This window comes from Arachis ipaensis, chromosome B8 (genome assembly GCF_059453495.1).
Source record: "Arachis ipaensis isolate K30076 ecotype BB chromosome B8, ASM5945349v1, whole genome shotgun sequence".
Classification (NCBI taxonomy): Eukaryota; Viridiplantae; Streptophyta; class Magnoliopsida; order Fabales; family Fabaceae; genus Arachis; species Arachis ipaensis.
The window spans coordinates 28023488-28048733 of record NC_142443.1 but is presented as its reverse complement, the minus strand read 5'-3'; the positions used below and the strand labels follow the sequence as shown (position 1 = coordinate 28048733).

At 32.7% G+C, this 25246-nt stretch overlaps 1 protein-coding gene across 1 annotated transcript; it reads left to right on the top strand.

Moving 5' to 3' along the window:
* The first annotated feature begins 5536 nt into the window (after positions 1-5536).
* On the top strand, positions 5537-10072 carry LOC107613917 (GroES-like zinc-binding alcohol dehydrogenase family protein). Its single transcript, XM_016316112.3, has 7 exons — positions 5537-6057; positions 6336-6563; positions 7323-7396; positions 7507-7666; positions 8420-8539; positions 8647-8755; positions 9658-10072. Exons 1-7 carry the CDS (start codon positions 5836-5838, stop codon positions 9837-9839), a joined length of 1095 nt encoding a protein of 364 aa, XP_016171598.1. The 5' UTR covers positions 5537-5835; the 3' UTR covers positions 9840-10072.
* The last annotated feature ends 15174 nt before the right edge of the window (positions 10073-25246 follow it).

Genomic DNA, 25246 nt, shown 5'->3' with positions numbered 1-25246 from the left:
ACCTGAATGTCTTCTGGCATCAAAACTATATCAGAATTTTGGACAACTACAGGGCTCTTTACTATGTCTTTATCTTTTTCAACAGGAATAGTATATACCTCTTTTCCTTTTCGAAAATTTTTGTCTTTGGAACCGACAAACCTACCACGCTTCTGACGTGAATTTGTTTCAGTGGCCATTTGTCCGACTGGGACATCAATTCGAATTGGAGCATTTTCAACTGGTATATAGGATTTAGTTATCCTTTTCATATCAGAAAATGCATCAGGCAATTCATTTATTATTCTTTGCAAATGTATAATCTTTTGAACTTCTAGTTCACATTGCCCTAATCGAAGATATAAATGCATCAAGGATGATGCATTCCAATTAAGTTCTTTTTCATAAAGCTTATTCTCTCCTCCTAATGTTGGAAATTTTGATTCATCAAAATGACAATTCACAACTTGGGCTTTAAATATATCTTTAGTTTGTATCTCAATATACCTCACTATAGAGGGAGAATCATATCCAACATATATCCCTAAATTTTTTGGGTCCCATTTTGGTGCGAGAAGGTGGTGCAATGGAAATATATATCACACACTCGAATATTCTTAAATAGAAAATATTTGGCTACTGGCCAAAAGCTAATTGCATAGGAGAGAACTGATGATAACTTGTTGGTCTCAAACGAATAAGTATCGCGGCATGTAAAATAGCATGCCCCTAAGTCGAGGTTGGGAGATTTGTTCTAATAAGTAAGGGTCTAGCAATTGATTGGAGGCGTTTAATAAGTGATTATGCTAACCTATTTTGTGTGTGAACATTAGCTACTAGATGTTCAATGCTTATTCCATTAGCCAAACAATAAGCATCAAAGGTTTAGAAAGTAAATTCACCAGCATTATCAAGATGAATTGCTTTAATTGGATTTTTTGGAAACTGTGCTTTTAATCGAATCATTTGAGCAAGTAATCTTGCAAACACCATGTTGCGAGAAGATAATAAGTACTCATGTGACCATATCAAAGATGCATCTATTAGGACCCTAAAATATCTAAAAGATCCACATTGTGGATGAATAGGTCCACATATATCACCTTGAATCCTTTTTAGGAATTTAGGGGACTCAAATCCAATCTTTACTGGTAATGGCCTTAAAATTAGTTTTTCTTGAAAACATGCAGCACAACATAATTCACTAGATTTAAGAATCTTTTGGTTCTTTAGTGAATGTCCATGGGAGTTTTCAATAATTCTCCGCATCATGATTGTTCCCGAATGACCCAATCGATCATGCCTATTTATAAATTCATTTGGGCTAGTAAACTTTGAGTTTACAATGGCATGTGATTCAATTGTACTAATTTTAGTATAATATAATCCAGATGAAAGTGAGGATAACTTTTCTAATATAACTTTTTTTTTTGGAATCATGAGTTATGATACATAAGTACTCATGATTTTCCTCATCCATTGTTTCAATATGATATCCATTCCGGCGAATATCTTTAAAACTCAACAAGTTTCTTAGATACTTGGTAGACAATAGTGCATTATTTATTATGAATTTTGTTCCTCCGAAAAATAAAATTATAACTCTTCTAGAGCCTTTTATCACATTGTTTGAGGCAATAATAATATTAACATATTCTTTTTTTTGTACAAGATGAGTAAAATATATATTACTTTTGAGAATGGTATGCGAATTTGCACTATCCGCAAGGCAAACATTTTCATTATATATCCTTGCCATTTTCTTCAAAGACAAATAATAATAAAAAAATAAGTAGTAGTACATGCACAGTAAAATTGTATTCCTGATTGAAATTATTTTTCTAAGAAACATTGTACATAAAAATAGTGTCATATACTAAAAATTTTATCATTGTTATTATTATTATTATTTTAAATCTTGACACATTTAATAATTTTAAAATTCTTAAACATAAACATTAATATTTTATTAAACATTATTTATATACATCATACTTGAAATTTAAATACATTGAAAATAAAACTTAACAAGAAATTTTTTACATTATTTATTTACATGATTACTTTAACAAATCCACATATTAAACTATTTCATTATTGATCAAATGACCAATATTTCCTTCAGGATCCTCAAAGAAATCGGATACTTCATAATGAGTATTGTAATTTTCAGCAACATCCTTTGAAACAAACTTCGTCTTCTTTCTTTTGTCGTCCTTTTTCAAATATGCTTGATAAAGAACGAATAGGTGCCTTGGGGTACAACAGGTACGCGACCAATGGCCCTTTCCACCACAACAAAAAATATTTATCCTCTGTTGATTTATTTTACTCATTGTTTGTTTCTTTATCCCACTTCTGGTGAGATTATTTCTTGTGAACATAATTTTTCTTCCTTCCATAATTTTTCTTGTTACCAAAATCTTGTCATTTACCTCTTCTGGGGTAATGATTTACCGCATTTGCTTCAGGAAATGGGACGATGCTAGCTGGGCGCGCTTCATGATTTTTTAAAAGCAACTCATTGTTGCGTTCAACAACAAGAAGACAAGAAATCAGCTCAGAATATTTTTTAATTTTTTTCTCGATACTGCTGCTGCAGGAGCACATTCCAGGTATGGAAGGTCGAGAAAATTTTCTCTAACATGTCATTATCAGTTATCTTTTCTCCATATAATTTCATTCGTGAGGTAATTCGGAACGTTGTTGAATTGTATTCATTTATGGATTTAAAATCCTGTAGACGTAAGTGCGTCCACTCATATCAGGCTTGAGGAAGTATCACTGTCTTTTGATGATTATACCTTTCTTCAAGGTTTTTTACAGATCTGCGGGATCTTTCAGTGTGAGATATTCATTTTTCAATCATTCGTCAAGATGACGATGAAGGAAGATCATGGCTTTGATTTTATCCTTCTGGGATGCATTATTTTCAACCTTAATGGTATCTCCAATATCCATTGAATCAAGATGGATTTCATCATCTAGTATCTATGATAAATAGTTGTTTTCAGATATATCAAGAGCATTAAATTCAAGATGAGAAAGTTTTGACATAATAAAAATTTATTACCTGAGTCTTCTTAATTTGATCAGAATCTCGTGCTGATAACGTGTTGTGAAATAAATAAATAATGAAGAGGAAATAAATATAAAATAAAAAATATAAATAAAAGATTTTATTATTAATATTCACCACAATTAATATCTCAATATAATAAAAATAATTCATATATATATATATATATATATACAAGGTTCTGAAAATCGAACCGGTCATCGAATCGCTCTAGTTACTGGTTTATAGGTTCAACCGTAGTTGAACCAAAAAAATTATTTTATAATAAAATAATATAAAATATAAATAAACACATTAAAACATAATTATAGTCTAATATAATTATTATTCCTAGGTAATTCTTGGTTGATACTATCATCCATACCTAAAAATTATCAGCAATCCAATAACAATACAATCCAACAACTAATCAACTAATTAATGCCTCAACAACAAGGTTTAGCACCCAACAACTAATCAATTATCAAGGTTTCAACAATAAACTATAAGAATTAATCATGCTTCAAGCAATCAGCTTCAACAATTAATCATTTAACAATGCTTCAAGCAATCAGCACTAAAAATTAATCATTTAAAGATATATCTAAGTATATTAATATATATAGTTTCAGATGCAAAAAAGCATCTTGTTGGATGAAAGGCCTGTTTTTTCAATTTTATAAATACCCCATATTTGGTCACTAGGCTTTCATTTTTCTGATAAAACAAACTCCTCCTCTGCTAAGTGCAAAAGAAGAAGCTAGCTAGATTATATATATATTGAGGCACTACTATAACAATTAATCATGCATCAAACAATCAGCTTCAACAATTAATCATTTAACAATTCAAGCAATCAGCACCAAAAAATTAATCATTTAATCATGCTTTAAGCAACCAGTTTCAACAATTAATCACTTAATAGTTAATAATACTTTAAGCAATCAGCACCAAAGAATTAATCACCAACCAGCACCAAAAAATTAATCAACAACCTGTGATAAGGCTTGTAAACAATATTTGTTTAAATATAGTGAATTTATCTATATTGAACATATTCGCAAAGACTACCACATCGTTGTCTACCACAGCAATACCAAGGAAGAAATACGGATTCCTGGGATCCACAAAAAAATTCTGCAGCCCAACTATCTGCAGCTATCACAGCCTGTGCTCGGTGTCATGCTTTAAACAATCAACAGCAAGGTTTAAAACCAATAATTCGTCATGCTTCAACAATTATTATTACAACAAATTGGATTTATACCTAAGGTTAGTGAAAAACAGGGAAGAATGTAGAGCTAGCGACGATAGGGACAGTGGCTGGGGTGGAAGGGTCAAACAGGGCTGGCGTCAGTGGGAAGACACTGCGCAACGGCAAGGAGTGGTGGCGGTGGCTGCGATTTCCATGGCTGACTTCGCGACGGAAAGGGCTGTGCGAATCTCCAAGCTGGCTCCAGGAACTTGCGACGGTGAATGACTTCCACGGAAGGTGGCTTCGAAGGTTGCGATGGCTTCTGCGCAATGGAGGCTTCGAAGCTTGCGCGACAAAGGCTTTGAAGGTTGCAATCGCTGCTGCGCGATGGAGGGGAAGTGAGCGAGCACGAGGCGGTGGCTATTCGAAGGAATGACGACGGAGGTGAGGGACGACCGGACGACGAGCTCGATGAGAACCCCTGTCGTGTGACAGTCTGAGAGAGGCGTTCTCACTTCTGGTTCTGGAAGCTGGAAGCTCGATGAGAACTGAGAAGGGGAATTCAGGAATCAGGATCGAATTAGGGATTTAGGGCTGAAACGGCAACGTTTGACTGCGCAGCCAAAAAATCGGCCAGGTCACGGTTCGATTCGATCGACCGGTTCACCGGTTCAATTCCGATTTTCAAATTCTCCAGTTTCACTGTTTACCCAAATCGCTTTTCTGTGCGATTTACGGTTCAACCGGTTCGACCGGCCGGTCCAAACTGGTTTTCAGAACCTTGATATATTATTAATATATATAGTAACGTATACATAAAAGAGAGAAAAATGTTTTTACAGCAATATAAAGAGAGTGAAAATTATTATTGATAGTGTGTTATATGCCTTAGACTCTACTTCTATTTATACTCGTACAATTTTTTTTTAATTTAAAAAAAATAGCACCGTCTATATTAAAATTTTATACTATTCAAATAAGGTGAAAAACTCAAGTAAAGTCGACTTCATGTGAAGTTGATACTGAGAGCCATTAAATGATTTGACTGATTTGACTAAATTTTCATCTAACAGCTTTCAAATATCAACTTCACATGAAGTTGACTGCACCTGAGTTTCTACCTTCAAATAAACTTAATTGGAGGAATGGTTTGGCCGTCATCTATATTATAACAAAATTGAGCCTTTTCAAACTTTATAAAAATAAAAAATTGAGCCATCTATATTAAAAAAAAAAAATATCACGTATCATTAAAATTAAATGGGCATCCCTATTAACACTAGATGTTTTTCAATATTTAATGCATGTGTAATAACATGATTATGAAGGATCAGGAGATGAATAACGATCCATCATTAACCGTTTAAACAGCAACAGCTACGTCAGCAAACCAAATCCACCACCCAACCTCCCCTTCTCTCTCTCTCTCTGCTTCTGTGTGATGCTGTGCGGAGCCTAACACGGACACGTTCCCCTCTTCTCTCTCATGCACATGCACACACCACACACACCAAATTTCAATTTCAATTCACTCGTTATAATTCTTCTACAATCCCTAATTTCCCAAAACCCCTCCGTAAACCCCACCAATTGAATCAACAAAATGAGGATCCCGACAAGAATTGCAATCACTCTCACACACTCTGCTAGCGCTGCTTCCAATCATAATCGCAGCTGCTACTCCACTTGCCGCGCCGTTCTTGTTCCCTCATTCGGCGGTCCCGAGGTTCTGCAACTGCACCCCAACGTCCAAGTCCCTCCCTTGAAGCCCAACGAAGTTCTCGTTCGCTCTCGCGCCGTTTCCATCAACCCCTTGGACACTCGCGTCAGTTATACTCACTCACTCACTCTTTCTCTCTCTCTATTTCTTAGAGTAGATGCCAATTTCAGATTCCTTTATTCCTCCATTTCTTCAATCATTCGTTTCTAAATTTGGATTTTACTCCATTCTTGTCTTGTATACTTGCATCTCTAATTTGTGGAGATTCGATTCTTGCATTGACCCTGTTCCGGATTCATTGACTTTAATTTTCCAGCTCGTTTCTTTCTATTGAACAATGTGGATGTTTTGGAAAATGCTGAATCGAGTTTGTTTTGGCTCAGATGCGTTCTGGCTATGGGCGTTCCCTTTTTGAGCCGCTCTTGCCTATCATCTTGGGCCGCGACGTCAGCGGCGAGGTTGCAGCCGTTGGAGCTTCGGTGAGGTCGGTGAGCATCGGACAGGAGGTTTTTGGGGCTTTGCATCCAACTGCTGTGAGGGGTACTTATACTGATTATGCTATTCTACCTGAAGATGAGATTACTCCAAAGCCTAGTTCACTTTCGCATGTGGTAAGTGTCTTTAGCAGGGAATGTTGATTTTAAATGCAAGTTGTGATTTCATGTGCCATTGACAAAAATCAGAAATTAGTCTTGTTGAATGTGATATTTGGAGCTCTCTTGTTTCTGTTTTGGTCCCAAGCTTTATTTGGAAATTTTATTGTTCTTCCTTTTTCCATCAGCTATGTGTGGCCTATTGATTTGATGGATCTTGGGCCTAAATTAATTTGAAACACAATATTTGGTGTAGGGAATTTGATAGTAGAAGTGTGTTTGGAAAGACTGAGTGTAAATAATTTGGTCGCTTATTAAAGAATGAATTTTTGATGTGTAAGTGGCCAAATATGTTTTACTATGTCTATTAGTCAATGTGTACTAAGGTTCGGCAACAGTGATTGGCTTATATTATGATCAAGACTTAATCATAACTGAATTTTGAATATGAAAATGGTATTACACTGAAAAACATAATTATTTTAAGATCTGCAGCTAGAAGGAAACATCTGAAAATGTGCTGGCCTGTCCTATAGATTATGAAACATTTGCATGCTTTATAGGCTCAATTCACATCAAATTTAGTTTCTTTAGGACTTCTTGTAGACTATGTTAATCAGGAAACATATCCAACTTCTTTATCTGTCATGTTGATCTGTTCAAAATGTGAGCCACATATCATCCAAAATTTTCTTATTTCTTGGAAACCTTTTTGTCCTTCCTAACCGAGAGATATAAAAATTGAAAGCATGTTTGCCGATATTTTTTATCTTATAGGAAGCAAGTGCAATACCTTTTGCTGCACTAACGGCTTGGCGTGCTCTAAAAAGTACTGCCAGAATAACTGAAGGGTATGATTTCAATTGGATGAATTTAAGTTTTCATCTTATACCCTCTAAATTCATCTTGCTGAAACCTCTTTTTTTTTTACTCACTAATATCCTTTAGTTTACCTCAACAGACAAAGGATATTAGTAGTGGGAGGTGGAGGAGCAGTAGGTTTTGCTGCAATTCAGATTGCAGTAGCTACTGGTTGTCATGTTGCAACCACTTGTGGAGGTCAAAGCATTGAGCGACTATCAGCAGCTGGTGCTGAGCAGGCTGTTGACTATATTACTGAGGTGGTTATGAATCTTTTTTGGATCATATTACTTGCCATGTTCAGATATTTCAATTATGACAGAAAATGTTACTCAAATTCTTTGTTCTGATTTCTGGAAGAAAATTTCATGAATTGGAAGTAAATTAAACTTGCCATACTGATTTACAGGAAAAATAAGGCAACAGTAAGAAAGGTAAAAACAATTGATATTGAGAGGCGATACCTATCAAATGTGGCAAAAGAATGATTATGTTGTGTGTATGCACTGTGAATATCAACTATTTATTCTTATAATGTGAAATTATGATAAGTGGGATAGTGAGGACCTGAGAGAGATGGTGGTTCATCATTGAAATCAGCTAATTTATTTTAGTGCAATTGTTTAACTGCACTTTTAATGTAGCAACAATTATTTCTAAGCCCTTATCCTGATGTAATACATCAAGTAAATGGAACAAAATCCTGAATCCCATAAGTATTTTGATACTGTTAGTCCATAAGGGAAACTTGCTGGATGAATAAAACTTAGTAAGACGTGATTAACATAAACCCCAAACCCAAATACAACCCATACATACATGTAAAATAGGTGGACTATGTTATATAAGTAGCAGGTTAGTAAAGCTAATAACTATATAATATGATCATCCAGCAAGTTATGAAAATACAATCAACCCCAAATCAGATAATTTGATCTTTGAATGTATGCTTTCTTGATGCCAAACATCTTGTTTAAGACCTGGTTTGTCTTGAATCTCATCTTGAGTGACAGGATGTGGAAGTAGCTATAAAGGGGAAGTTCGATGCTGTTTTGGACACGATTGGTGTGCCAGAGACAGAAAGGATGGGCATTAATTTTCTGAAGCAAGGTGGGCACTACATGACACTTCAGGTAGGTGATTAAAGTTAATGATAAATGGTCACTCAAGAATAATCTTCTAGATTTTTTCCCTTTGAAAGCAATAGCTGTGCTTCAACCTTTCTTTTCTTTCCTTGAAGGGTGAGGCAGCATCTTTGGCTGATCGGTTTGGACTGGCAATCGGGCTTCCTGCAGCTAAAGTTGCCGAGTTACAAAAACAGATTCGATACCGATACTCTCATGGAATAGGTAAAAAAATGCCCGTGGTGCATTTCCTTCTTTTGCTTTAACATCATGTATGCCACTTTTTTGCTATGCAATTTCTGTTTTCCCTTTAACAGTGTTAGATTGTCCTGAGAAATAGAGGAAAAGTGGAATCATGTATGTTGCTAAGTGTTCTTAGGTCAAGGTGGCTTGAGAACTTAAATAACATTAACAGATAATAGAGGGGAAATTTAAGCAGGGACAGGGGCCCATTATACTCGCCTCACCATTGGATAACTCACAAGTAGGGTTAAATGTGAGTGCTGCCCGAGCTTAGCTTGTTGGAACTAAATTTAGTTTTATGGCTTCCTTTACAAACAATCCTTAAGGCTCAATCTCAACTGATTAAAAGTTTACGAGCTTCTCTACTTAGACATAAATTGAGCCTCTTGTCTGTAAGGAAACAATCTATGATATAATTTACATATCAATACTATGAACGTACACTATCTTACTAAAGTTACATAATAACGAAAGAATATTAGAGTTTAGTACAATTATAGAAACCAACACACACTTATTGAAAAATGGCTCAAGAGCTACTAACTCAAATATGATCAAGCTTAAACATGGCTGATTTTTCATTTAATAAATGAGCCTTACCCAAGAATCACTCTTCCGGAGGAGGTGCTCTCCCTACTAGGATGTTTGGTTTATCTAATTCTGGCAGTACATTTGGACTTCCCAGCTCTGCCGTTAATAGTTTAGTATTCATGCTGATATCCACTGATATGATATAATTAACTCTATTGATTCCGCTGGATGTTCATAGTTAGGGTTAGGGTTTATTTCGATGCTGTTTTTTAACCAATATTTACAAATGCTGCGAAGTATGAAGTTTATGTTTAATATGTATAGTTAATACCTCCCCTTTTTTTATGATGCAGATTACTCATGGACATACATGAGGGCTGACATAGAAGGTCTAATTGAGATTCGAAAGCTATGTGAAGCTGGAAAGTTGAAGATACCTGTTGATAAAACATATCCCATAACACAAGTAAGGGAGGCTCATGAGGCCAAAGACAAGAAGTTGATTCCAGGTAAAGTGGTGCTGGAACTTGATTAACATTCTCAACCTCATCGGGAGTTTACTTAAACCAGATTTTTTCCTTCAATAGATTGTTCAACATAATTGAGAATTGGATAGTGCTCTGCTCTCTCCATCCCTTCCCCCCCCAACACCCAAAAAAAATCTCTTTTTTTCTTTGTTTCCCCTGTATGTAAGGGGAACCTTTTTATTTGTTTGTAAATTTTGATTCATAATATCCAATAATAAAAATCTGTAAATTGGCTTGAGAATTTTGTGTGATGCTGAGGTTTACAACTGTTCACTTTTTTAGTTATGTTCACCAGTGAAAAGTGCTGGCATGATATATAACAGCACTAGAAGTTTGATGTGTCAATTGCGCTCCCCCTTCAATACCAAACCCATGTTCTTTTGAATTGTGACATTGAAAGAGAACATTGCTCAATTATTAGCAGAAAAATTGCAAATTGTATCAAGATTTGGTGCTGGAGGGTAGAGACTTACGCATCTTTTGTTATGAACATTGTTAGGCAGCATTTGTCCTTTCGCTTTATTTTACCTTCTATGAACAAGCTATGTTCCCTTCTTTTCTTGATCAAGTGTGGCACTCGTGTGGTCGTGATCCATATACGTTAACAAAGAAGTGTCTAGATTAAAGGTTGTAATGCTATTATTCGAAATGCAGATGTTCAATAATATATAGTCTTGTGGGGGCATAATCTAACATGGGTTGTAGAGTGTGACACACTTTGACAAGGCACAGCGATGGTCACCAAAACCAGCTGGGAGAGAATGGACCACATAGTTAATGGGATACGTAAACGTAGTTATGTACGTAGAATGCAAATTAGGTTGTCCCTTTTTATTCTCTAATTATTATTATACTACACACTAATCAGCTTAATAATTATTGACGTCTTTTTTAAGCTATAAAGAAAGGTACCTCAAAAAACCTCATTGGCCCACCCTTTTGGTGTTGGCTTTATCCCAAAACAGGGCTCATGCAGAGAAGCCCAAGAAATTAGATACAAACCTATCTCAAATTGTTATGTAGCATTGTCTAGTGGTTATGATGTATACCTTACAACAAGTGCATCTAGGTTCGAGACTTGGTAGTAGATGAAACCTTAAGTATTGTGTACGAGTGTAGTGTGGGTAACTTTGTAATACTTAGGATTGGGACTGTCCAATCCATTTGAACAAAAAATAATTGTTCAGTAGCATTAAGACAATCTGCTTTTCCTTCATTTGATTGATGTACGTGGCTTCCATAATGCCCTTTTAAGTTGCTGTTTTGTCTAGTTGTGGTGTTAATATTTGGTCAAACGCCTTCTTTTTAAGTAACTTTGACCCACTTAGTTGTTTTCGTTATCATTCAACTTTGGAGTTAGGATCATAAAGTGTGTGTGCAACTCTCTTTATATGAGTGATCTTTTTGTAGCAGGACTGCAGGACGGCAGGACCACACTACTACCCTCTAATCCATCCATATTAAATGCTTTCTTTTGTTGCATGTGGTGCGAATTGAAACGGTTAAGGAGGAGTATTTAATATTTTAATTTAACAATTCTATTAATTATTTATAATTATAATTTGGGCGTATAATAGCTTAATATAGATGTATTATTTGACTGGTGAGTGGTGACATACATAGTAGCTAGAATCTCGATTTAACTCTTAAAATCTTCCGATATTACGATTTTAAATGAGTTAATCGATTTTATGAAATTTATACTAGGTCTGACGATTTTACGATTTAAATCTTGTTAAGATTTTACGTTTTACGTACCTAATTTATTTTTTCGATTTCACGTAAAATTTCGATTTTCTCTACCTTGGTGACATAAATAAACTAGGTATGCAATTATACATACCGCAGCTGATTTCTTGCAAAGGCAATCCTGTTTTTATGCCACGCGCCACATGTGCGCGGATTTCTATCATATGCGTGGGGAGCACAGTACTATGCAAAAGGGATCCATTAAGCATTGTTAGAATCTACTTCCACTCTCCTTTTGGTGCGCGTGCATGCCTTTCTTCTCATTCATGCCGTTACTACTATAATTTCTTTTCTCTCTCCATCTTCTATTTCTTGTCCTTCGCAATGCCGTTATATCAGTTATACACCCCCTTTTTCTCCTTTCCTCTTTGAATGTTAGGTCCATACCATATTACCATATAACATAAAAAAGAAGTCATTCCAATTAAAATATCAACGAGTTTAATAAACTTACGAGTAAACAACTTTTTTGGCACAGCTCATGAAACGATTTTGATGAAAGAAAGATGATGGTATAAAGCACTATGATGATGATTATTCATTATTGTGATTGGGATTTGGAAGAAATGGAACTATGGAAGAGGGTTCCATAAGTGCGGTCACGTGCCATGCATATTCCTTCCTCATTGTTTTGTTCGCCACCTTCGGCCTTCGCCTTCCTATGATGATAATCGATCCTATATCTTATCCTATGCCCGTATCACGTGCATCACATCTTCTCAAACTAACCTCTCATTTTTCCACTTTATTTCCTAACGGCCACTCTATCTTTTTTTTTGGCAAGCGAAATTTATTTAAGGAATAAACTATCAAAATAGTATTTAAAAATTTACATAGTTAATAAAACAAATTCTAAAAGATATTAATAGTAAATAAATTCCTGAGAGATATAAAATACGACAAAAAATACTAAATATTAAATATATATTATAAAAAACAATCTTAAAGATCAAATTTTAAAGTAAATTTTTACAATCATTATTAAAAAAATAAGATATTTTTATTCTTAAAATTTGTTAATTTTTGTCAATTGAATTTCTTAAAAAATTATTATGAATAACCATATTTTTTTGAAAAATAAAAAAATTAGAGATTAAATTTTGTTCCTTTTTTTTGTATTTTCTAAATATTTATTCAAATGTTATCACAAAAAATATGAAAATTTGTTAAATATAAAAATTTTTGTTACTTACAAAAAATATAATATTTATTGGTTCTTTTTGTCATATTTTCAAATCATTCAAAGACTGTTTTGTTGATAATATTTTTTACAGACCTTTTAGATAACGGATGAATCTTTTGAGTACCGAATTGGTAGTTAACCTTTATTTAAATTAGTATACCATATTGCAACAAAAATAATTTTCATGGAATATCTAAAAATTAATTTAGTTATGGTCAAATTTATTGGCTCATTTTTTTAATATAAAAAAAGTGAGGTTTTTTTTGTTAAAATGGGTTAATCAAGTGTAATTGCAGGTGTATGGAGGTGGCAGACATATAGACCCAACATGCAGGTAGCGTGTTGGCCTAGAATGCAAGAATCAGAGTTTTAACACGCGAGAAGCGGGCATCAACACAAAGAATGTGTGTTGCGCATGGAGAATGGTTGTTAATGCAACACGTGATCTGTTTGTTGAATGATCATTCTCTTACCCGAAAATTTTACCTATAAATACGAAGCTTGTAATCATTTTAACTCATTGTGAGAAAAGAACTGTTTTAGTGTGGTGGTGGTGTGATGAAGGGTAGTATAAATATGTTGGTGTATTATAAACGATAAAATTATACAAAATATACATGAGGGTGTAAGCTTTGCGTATGAGAATTCGTTTTTTTTATTTCATGCACTATAACGTTTGCAGAGTTATATTATGGTCTTTGTCAAAGCATAGAAAGTGATATCTTAAAGAGGATGAGCAATATTCTGTACAATAATTCCATTATCGTATTTAAGGGCCTAATATAGTTTGACATTATGCCCATCATTGACGAAGTAAGTATGAACAGATATTTTATATTTATCAGCAAACTCAAGTGCAAGTGCCGAAGATTGAGTTGTATATTGAATTTGAACATATAGCTGTTTCTGGGGTTCAACATGACTCATAGATGGAAGATGACAGAGTTGAAGAATATGAAGAAATGAACAGTAATAGTGAAGAGGACTTCGAAACTAACTACGAAGCCAAAGACGAGAACGAAAATGGTGACAAGGCTGGTGATGAGACAGCCATGCAAAATGTAGTGGTTCGCCACACAGGCAATCAACATTTTAATGTTCCATCTTTTATGCGTAATTTGGATTTTGACATCATGCATGCACTGAAATTTTTTAAATATGCGATTGAATGATATGTTTCTTTAATTAATTTATATTTTGGATTGATTGATGAGTGACCATTTGTTTTTTTTTTTTTCTGTAGGTGTTGATGTTCTTAAGGATGGTGAGTTCTGTAGGTGTTGTTGTTCCTTAATTTATTTGCAAACATAGCCTTATGTAATGTTTTGAGTTAGTAAATATAGCGGATTTTCTGTCAAAAATTGCCATGTACTCATTGACCAAGAAGTAATTATTACTATCTATCTTTTCAGTAATGACGTCCCCATATCATTCGGAAGCCCATAAATTATGCCACATCTTCTAGTATTACTTTGTACTCACCTACTAGAAAGTAGAAAGTGTGAGTCTCAAACTTCCACCTTTTGACTAGAAAACTAAGTAATGAAGCATGTTCTCTTATCTTCCTAACCCTTGAGACGTGGTAGAACCTAATTGATCATAATAAATTAGATGCGATCTCATTAAATATCTCAGGTGGATCAAATTTTTGGAGCAAAATGTTTTTATTCGCCTCGTACAAACAACATAACAAACATTAAACATAGATGATCTTGCCTATGAAATAGATCGGCTTCAACTATCCGGTGATGGCCGAGCTATTACCTCGGAGGGTGAACGTCTGACACTTGAGTCCGAGCTTTTCTTTTTACTACGGCGTGAGTGTACGAGCAATGAAGAGGGGGGTGTACCTGCAAAGGCACTCCAAAGCTTAAGTCAGTATATCATCCTATTTGAACTTCATCCAGAAGAAATGCTTTACCTTGCTATATATGATGAATTCTTCGTCCGTTACATTCTCGGCATTAATTGTCGGATTCTAAAATGACTGATATTATAACCGATTTAATTATGCCGTTTGAATGTCGGTTATGATAGGAGTATTAATCTGACCGAGTTATGGCTCATGAAAGGCCGAGCTTATAACGGACGACAGTTATAATTCTTAGCGAGAAAGGCTATAATACCGAGTTATAGCTTGTATTAAAGGCGGCCATATCAATAGATATTATAATATTTATAAACTAACAAAATATATTATATTACAATTATTTAAGTTTTAATATTATAATACTATAATTAACATTATTTTAAAAAAATAAAATTTGAAATTATTTTTAATTATTTGTAGAATATATAATTGTTAAAATAATTTATTAATTATAATATTTACAAATTAAAATAATATTATTAACACTACAATTATTTAAGTTATAATAATATAATATATAATTAAAATTCCAAAATTATCTTTGATTATTTGCTAAAAATAATTAATTTTAAGTTATAATATTTACAAAGTTATAATAATATAATGTATAATAATATAATATTATAATTAAAATTATCTTAAAAAACTAAAATTCCGAAATATTTTTAATTAATTGCAGAAAATAATTAATTATTAAAATATTCTAATTATTTATTAATTATAGTATATACAAATTATAATAATATAATAAATATTATACTTAAAATTATTTTAAAAAAATAAAATTATGTAATTATTTTTAATTATTGTAGAATATATAATTATTAAAATTTTATAATGATTTCTTAATAATAATATTTACAAAAATTAAAATAATAATATTAACAATACAATTATTTAAATTATAATAATATAATATTAGATTAAAATGTTTATCTTAAAAAATAAAATTCCAAAATTATTTTTTATTATTTGTAGAAAATAATTAATTATTAAAATATTATAACTAATGCTTAATTGCAATTTGTATACGTTAATTATAATATAATTAACATTACAATTATTTATGTAATAATAATATAATATTATTTTTTAAATTATTTAAATAAAATAAATTCACAATATATCTTTATATTATTTACAGAATAATTAATTATCAAAATATATAACTTTAAATATACACTAGCTATATATATAACTCATGACTAGTTAAAATTAATAAAATAATTGGTAATACAAAAAATAATATTAATGAACTATATAAAATAAAAATAATAATAAACTTATATAATTGAGGGATTTTTTAAATAAATAAAATAAATCTTTTAATTACGAAAATATAAAATTTATAGATTTTTTATCGATTTAAATTCTATGTCTTATGTCGTTTACCGTTTAAACGAAATAAGAATGTGCGTATCTCGTTTACAGTATAAACCAGTTACGCACATTTTTATTTCATTTACACTGTAAACGAAATAAGTGATAAGCACGTCTATATATAGAATTCATTTTTACTGCCGTTTGACTTCTATTTTCATCTATTTCTTGTACTTTTCTTCCACTTCTAGCTTTTTCTAATTATATTATCAAGGTACTCGGAGATTATGGCACGTGCAGATGCATGGGATGAGGGCATCAACTGTTTGAACGTGACATATCGCTGGAGCAATCAACTTTCAGGTTAATATTATTATTTTTAAGTTTAAGTTAAATAAGCATATATTTATAGTCATTGTGAGGGTACTTTCATAGATGTAATATATATTAGGTGGTACAATGTATTATTAGTAAGTGTTACTTGATAGGTATGGTTTACCATTTAGTTACATTATTTTATGAACTAAATTTTTATTACGTTATGTTATTTATTTAATTTGATTTCTATATTTTTAGTTTTAGTTTTGAAAATTTGGTAGATATTTTTATAGTCAGTATTAATGAATAAGTGTGATTTTAGTTATTAGTTAAAGTATAAGTAAATTGTTATTTCATTTTGTTTTTAATTAATTTGATTTCTATATTTTTTATTTGGAAAAGTATATGGAACCAAAATGTGACCAGCCAAAAAGTAAACAAAACCGTTTAATTAAAATCACTTTTTGAATAATATGTTTGAAAATCGCTCTTGAGATCACGGAGCACAAACTAAAACCCGATTTTTCATGGAACCCAAACACATTTTGGCTAATTTTTGGCTGATATAATTTTGGTTCCCTAGTTGTTCTCTTTTTATTTTAATGTTGATAGCTTTGTATATAACATTTTTTAACTGTTATTCAATTTTTTAATAGGACTTATGAACAATTGATATGTCTTTTTGAACAGTCAATCTTTAAAAATTAATTATTCTATTTTTAACTGAGCTATGAAATGTGAAATACTTGTTTAGTATATTTTTAGAAAAAGTATAGGTGAACAATAATTTTAGTAAACAATATGAACAATAGGGTTACAAATGTAAATTACTCATAAATTTAATTAATGATGTAATTAATTTAATTATAATAATTATTTTTCAAAATTTAAAATATCAGATTTTTTAGTAGAAAATAGTTACACGTTTCCTATCCTTTCACACCTTATCTCTTCCCTCTCTTGGTGGACCCTTTTTTCTTCTGCACTCTCAACCCAGCCCCAACCTTCCGTTCGACACCACCGCCATCACCACCGGCGACCACCGTCGCCTACCCCCTCTCTCTTTCCTCTCTTCTCTTTTTCTTCCCTTTTTCTCCATTTCTCCTCAATCTCCTGTACGTTACCCCTGGTCTCTGTGCAAAGTCCAACCCCGCGCGAGAAACCCCAGTGCAACCCAACAGCGGCTGAGCTCTGTGCCGCTGCAACACCGCCTTTGCTACCCCTCTCTTTCCATTCTTCCCCTTTCACCAACACAGGTTCCATGCTTCCTCCTGCTCGTGTTCTTTCGTTTATTTATTTTAACTAATTTTTAATTCTGCTTTTAGTGTTTAGATTAGACTTAGATTAATGGATTGATACTTTTTGCATTCCAAAATGTTTGATGGCTGATTTTTCTGGATTGATTGCTGCTTAAATTGAGTTTAAAATCTCTGTTTACATATTGTACACACCATATGCTCGATGAAATGCCTGAGTGAAACTTTTTGTTTAATTCTTATGTTTGGTCAGTATTTGTCTTAAATTTTGTTATCTTTAGGCATTATAATTCAAAATTGTGTAATATTATGCTATTTTTAATGATGTTTAGATTGAGTTTTGACATGGCACTTGATTATTAGTTTTGTTTAAACACAAAATTGGTTTAAAATTTTAAATTTAGTCATTTGATTAGTGTAATTTAAGAAATGCATATCATGTTTAGTTAAGTGAATTGAATAAAACTACCAATTCAGGTATGTTTTAAACATTCCACATGGTTGCCATTAGATTATTTTAAATTCTCATCCTTATGCTTCCATGCCATGCATGCACAAACAAATTTGGTCACAACTCACTTTACATATGGAAATATATGCTCTAAGTGGAGATGCTGTTCATTTTGGATGCTCACTAAATGTGTTTTTTTATTTTTGCATTCTTTTTTATTTTTTCACGTTATATAATATTGTTAGAAAATATATGTACAGTTGTGCATAAGATACAATATAGTACTCAAATGTCCCAAAATTTCAATTAGCAAGTCCATAATATATACAACAGTGATTACTACTATAAAAAAAATAAATTAATTAATAAACAAATAAGGAGAAGAAGAAATAAGAGAGAATTGACAAGGAAGGAATTGAAGAAACGAAAATGGAGAATGGGAATGTATCATTCACATCCAAGAAGAAATAATGAGCTTTTTGACTTTTCAAAGCATAGAAATAGACTTGGTTTTAGATTGTGTAGGTGTGATTCAGATGTAGCAAATCCATGCATGCTCTATATAAATACTTAATATAAGCCTGCCTAATTAGGTGAGATTTTTTATAAGTACACTTTTCATTGTTATTATTTCTTGTAAGTTATGTATAGTAATAAATTTTTAATGATATTTTTGGAAAAAGTATTAATAAAATCTTTTTATTTGAAACTTGTTTAATAGTACGGTATCTAATTAATTTGTATATGTTTGATTGTAGGTCATAGAATGTACGGACATTACTGGAAGTGATGATACGGATCTTGTTGATGAGGTTTGGTCTCTAGTATATTGCTGTTTTTTCGTGATCTGTATATTTGAATCGACCATTAATCCTCATGCTCATCGAATGATGTATGTTTTGAACTGATTCGCAGTTACTGGATCATAGTTGCCTTGCCGAAGATGAAATACCAAGAGTTGGAATGCGGTTTGAGCATTTGAAGCTGGCTTAGGATTTTTATACAACATATGCAAAGAAAGTCAGTTTCGATTCAATAGCGTAGAGAATGGTTATTTGGTACCCAAATAGTTATTTTGTAATAGCCTTGGTGTGGTGTGTATAATTAGTTACAAATATATTAAACTGGATATTCGATTTAATAGGATAGCGGATGTTTATTTCTATTGTTACCTAGTTGGTTATTTTGAATAATTTGGGTGTAGTGTGTGTGATTTGTTAGAAGTATTATAAATTGGATGTTCGATTTAATAGGAAAGCGAATGGTTATTTCTTTTGTTACCCAGATGGTTATTTCGAATAATATGGGTGTAGTGTGTGATCAGTTGCAAGTATTTTAATATGGATGTTCGATTCAATAGGATAACGGATGGTTATTTTTACTGATACCCAGATGGTTATTCGTAATAGTCTTGGTGTAGAGTATGTGGTCAGTTACAAGTAATAAAGGTTGGATGTTCGATTCTATAGGCTAACAGATAGTTATCTCTATTGTCACCCAAATAGTTATTTAGAAGAGTCTTGGTGTAGTGTGTAAATAGTAACAAATAGTAGAGGTTGGATGTTCGATTCCATATGATAGCGGATGGTTATTTTTGTTGGTACCAGATGGTTATTCTTAACTAATAACTTTTACGCTTCGCTAATATCTTGAAACATAATCAAATTAGTTAGAGAACTAAAAATGTTATTCACCATGAAAATTTATCCTTTCTGTTGTAACAAAATTCCACCACGTAAACAATGTGAAAAATGTATTTGTGGTCTTAAGACTAAGGTCCAATTGGGGTTAACAACTTAAATAAACTCTTTTGAAAAAAGAGCTTAAAGTAGAAGGACTTTTATTAATAGCAACTTATAAATAAGTTATTTTGTGTTGATTTTTAGTTATAAAAGTACTTATTTTAAAGTTGTAGTGTTTGGATAAATAATTGAAAAAATACAATTTTTTACACAAGAGAATGGATATTAAAATTCTAATTCATAATAATCTTGATGGCAATGCAAAAGAAATTATTGTATAGTTAGTACTTGTTATTTTATTGTGCATGATATGGTAGGTGAAAATAAAAAATGAATATGAAATGTGTGTCAATGTATATTTTGTTGCTGTTTTTTAGTTTTTTTATTGTGACTTTTCATAATTTAAAAGTAAAAAAAAAAAAGTAGCTTCTTCTACTTCCCAAACGAGCTATAGGTACATCTATTGCTTTCTCTGATTCCGGTTCTTCCTCACAGGTTCATCAATAGTCCGCTCGCATTATTTAGAAAAGAAAATTTCACACACATAAAAAATATTATTTCTATATAACTATGTATTATTTTTAAAATTTTAACACGAGTCTTTACAACATCCATGATCGAAAATAATAAAGTCATGAATATGTAGACATCAAATATGATGCAACTATAGTATTTACAACCAATTTAACTCATAAGCCACTACTAAAAGCCATCTCTTTTTTGCATCCATCGTTTCTTACAAAATTAAACATGCGTAATTCATAGAAATTAAAAGTCAATCACATGAACCAGAAACATATAAAGAAAATAATTCTTAGATATGAAGCCCAAACTCCATCAAATTTCATACCGTTCGTTTTAATCCAAGCATCCATGAACCATGTGATATTACTATCAACCGCGTCGTGCGCAATATGAGTAACATGCAGATAACAAAAAATCAAGTAAAACAAGGTCTTTGGAAGCGTAGCAATCAAAATTGAACTCTAATTACGAACGTCACCAACACAAGTCATAATATAATCAGCTTGATTGACTCTAGATATTAGTAACAATAGAAATTGCTTCCTAAATGCTTTATATCATGTCACAAGTCTAAACTTTAAACATTCATCTAGTATAATTTTTTCCGTTACAAGTATTAATAAAATCAAAAGGACCAATTAACTTGCAAAGTCAAGGCAACGCACTGTTTATTTCGATCTGCTGTGCCAGAAGAACTATTCATATTCTATATAACTATGAATTATTTTAAAAATTTTAGCATGAGTCTTTACAATATCCATGATCGAAAATAAAAAGATTCATAAATATGTAGACGTCAAACATTATGCAAGTATAGCATTGACAACCAATTTAACTTATATCTAGTTAAGCCACCACTAAAAGCCACCTCTTTTTTTCATCAATTGTTTCTTACAAAATTGAACATCCCTAATTTTTTGAATTTAAAACTCAATCACATGAACCAGAAACATATAAAGAAAAGACTTCTAAAATATCAAGCTCAAACTCCATCAAATTTCATACAGTTTGCTTTAGTCCAACCATCCATTAACCATGTGATTTTACTATCTTTGCTGTAATTTCAAAAAAAAATATGAATATCACCGGCAGAACACCAACAGTGGTGCGCATTATGAGAACACAGACAGATAACAAAAGAACAAGTAACACAAGGTCCCTAGAAGCATGGCAGTCAAAATTGAACTTCTGATAACGAAAGTCACCAACACAAGTCATAATATAATCAGCTTTATAGGCTCTAGATATTAGTATCAATAGAAATTGCTTCCTAAATGCTTTATGTCATGTCACAACGCGTAACTTTAAACATTCATCTAGTATAATTTTTTGCGGCCCAAGTATTAATTAAATCAAAAGGACCAATTAACTTGCAAATTTAAGGCAACGCACTATTTATATTGACTTAGTCACTGTTTTTAAAGTCTAAAGCTGGTATATTTAAAATGTTCCAAAATATTGATTGCGATGGTAGTCAAATATCCTGATTAAGATGTAAATAGAGTCTTCACATGGTCAAACTCAATGCCAAAACTACTTTCATTTAGATCCTATCTGTAACAACCACCATTCTAGAAACAAAATTAAATTCAAAATTTGAAAATCAGTTAGGAGATAGGCTTAGAATTTTAAATTTATGGATAGGAATCTAGTAACCACCCTCGGTTTGAAATTAAAATTATCCCAACCACCCTATCCCCAAATGTATATAAATAGGGGTGCACCTATAGGTAGAAAATCACTTCTCTCAAATACCAAAACCTTTCCCTTCTCTCTCTACAAAATATATTCTGTGTGCAAATACAAGAGGCAGGCTCAAAGAAGCGTTAGAAAAAAAAAAGAGTAGGGAATTATGTTTTTTTTAATGCTTGGCATGTGTTATGTTCCATTTTTATTTTTTCCATTCACGAATGTTATCATGGCATTAATTATTTTTCACTCATCCTTTATCCATGTTGATCATGTCTGACCATCATGTTATTCATGTCTTCTTGAATAATTAGTACATGTCTCCTTATGATGTTCATTCAATTAGTTACTATACCCATTTTTGTGCTCTTTCATATGATTATATTGTTAATATTCCCTTAGGATCGAGAGTACATGCCTTCTTATAATGCTTATTCAGCTATTTAATATACGCCATTTTATTATGTGCTCTCTTATATTATTATATTATTAATATTCCCTTAGGGCCGAAAGTACATGCCTTCTTACAATGTCTTATTCAACATACCATATTCTATTATATCCATATATGTGATCTCTTATATCATTATGTTATTATTACTCCTTTAAAATCAAGAGTACATGCTTTTTCAATATTTTATTCAAATATTTAATATACCCAACTATTATATGCATCTATGTGACCTCTTATATCATTATGTTATTATTACTCCTTTAAAATCAAGAGTACATGCTTTTTCAATATTTTATTCAAATATTTAATATATCATATTCTATTATGTGCATCTATGTGACCTCTTATATCATTATGTTATTAATACTCCTTTAAAGTCAAGAGTACATGCTTTCTCAATATGTTATTCAAATATTTAATATACCCTATTCTTATTATGTATATGATCGTTTGCACCATTATATTATTCCCTTAGGATCAAGAATACATAACTTCTTTAATATTTTGTGCAAGTACTTTGATATGACATCTTTCAATCCATGCTATTATACTACCAAGATCTTTTAATTAGAAAATTCATACATATGCCAGAGTCTCATGTTTTTCATATATCCCTTTATCATCATAATTGTCCCTTTTCTTGCATGATCTCTTCTTATATGATTTTCCTCTCGTGTATGGTTAAACAAAACCTAATTGTAAATTAAACTGAGAGAATGATCTTTCGGTAAGGGAAGGTGATCTATCAAGATGAACCTTCGGTAAGGGAAGGTGATCGCCAAAACGTTTGGGATAAGAACCTTCGGTAAGGGAAGGGGACTCCCACCTTTTATACCGGTTTGAACTCAATACCTTCCATAAAAGTTATAAGTTAAGAAAGGAGAAAGCATGAATGAAAAGTTTGATTATGTTTTTTTTAAGATATATTTATGACTATGTTAATGTTACTTAAGATGTTATCCTTCTATTCTCTTTCTATATTCTTTCCTTTTTACCTATATGTTTTACGCTTTACAAGAGGTTCATATTACATGTCATATCGTACGACTTTCTTTTAAAATTCCGCACGTGGGCTGGAGATAGATATGGAGGTGTTGCATAGCACTCCTACTGAGACGTTAGGTTCTCATCCCTTTTTCTTTTCCCATACTGTCTCCAGAGGAACATGGCACAGCGGATAGAGACGACGCAGTGCCCCCGAAGGTAACTTCTGAGTATGACCCCTCGAAGCACGCATGGGTAGTTACGACCACTACTACCGTGCTCCAAACTATCTACTTAGGTCAAGAGTTCGTGGAAGGAGAATCCCAGCTGCCCATCGAGTCCTAGTTCATCCTACACAACGGAACCAGATCTTCACTACGCGAAAAGGTGTTGGAGGAAAACCACTGATACCTCGATACGTGAATAACTGAAGGGTCCTGACCAAGGATAGGATAGGACACAAGTATGGGAGCCTCTCCAACGTAATTAGTTAAGACGTATTAGTTTCTTTTCTTTGTTTAATTACCTCTAAGCATTTTATTTTGAACCGTACTCATGGATAAGTTCATTATTTCATATTTATCATCGTTTTAGTACTACTTGTTTTCTTCTTCACACGTACTTCCTCCCTTCCTTGCGTAACGATTAAGTTTAGTCTCTTTCTCTATCGAGTGTGCCATCTTATTTAAAGACCCTCAAAGATAGGATATAACTTAGGGTGTTACACTATCCAATCAAATGCATCAAATACAAGTAGACATGTGAGGAAAAAGTAAAATATACTTTCAACTAAAACTAGAAAACTGTAAATTTATTCCAAATTATAATTACAATTTTTTCCTTAAATAAACAAACAGGATACCAATTCAAACCTATCTCTTCAAAATCAAACATACATAATCAGACAATTGAATAGTTATTCAAACGTGCCACCCAGTTAGGTTAGGTATTCGGAGGAAAAAATGTCTACATCCTAAACCAAATTTCAAACAGTTGTGCCAAAAAAAATAACCATCCATTTATGTATAGAAATGACCATCTGACTTAGATTGACTAAACAACTCATAAAGCAACAAATTTTAAGCATGTGCTTCACACCAATTGCTGACTAACTAATACCTGGACGCAAAACAAACCCAAATACAGTCAACCATTAAAAAACAAGTCACGAAGAACAGGGTCCTGAGCAACATGTACGGGTTAGTATTTTTTCCAGTTTCCTTATCTTAACAAACACTTGAAAAACTCAAACAGGCCCACCAAGTCCTACAAGCAGCAAAACCTTTCTATGCAACTCATAACATGAAAATTACTTTGAACATATATGCAACCCATAACATGAAGGAACGACTATCGGGAACTGACCTTCAATAGCGGCATGCAAACACACCCCACGGTTGCTTTGGTGTTGCCCGAGGAAGACTCCAAGCGGCGCAAACATGCAGTGACTTCAACCTCCGGAGATGGCCGTTAACAGACAACGTGGGTGGCAGCTGGCCGACTTCCACACGACGCCGACTCAGGGATTTGCCTGCTGCTGCTCTTCTTCACAATGGAGGCCTCCCGGGGATGGTCGATTCGGTGATGGGCAGAATGGACGACGGGAAGGAGCAGAGAAGAAGCACCGGATATGGGTTGGTCCGAGTTTCTTAATGCCGTTTCAAATGGGGTAGGGGAAGGGTACTAGTTTCTGAATGGAGGTTGAATTGAGGGGAAGGGGAAAAGTTTTTACGGGCTGGTCAAAAAGGGGGGGGAGTGGGTGGGAATGTGGGATGATTACGATGTTAATAATTAAGAGGATTAAAATTAGGATTTTGGGAAGTGGATATATATGGTAAACTGTGTTAGTAAGCTAATTGGGCTAGTTTTTAGGG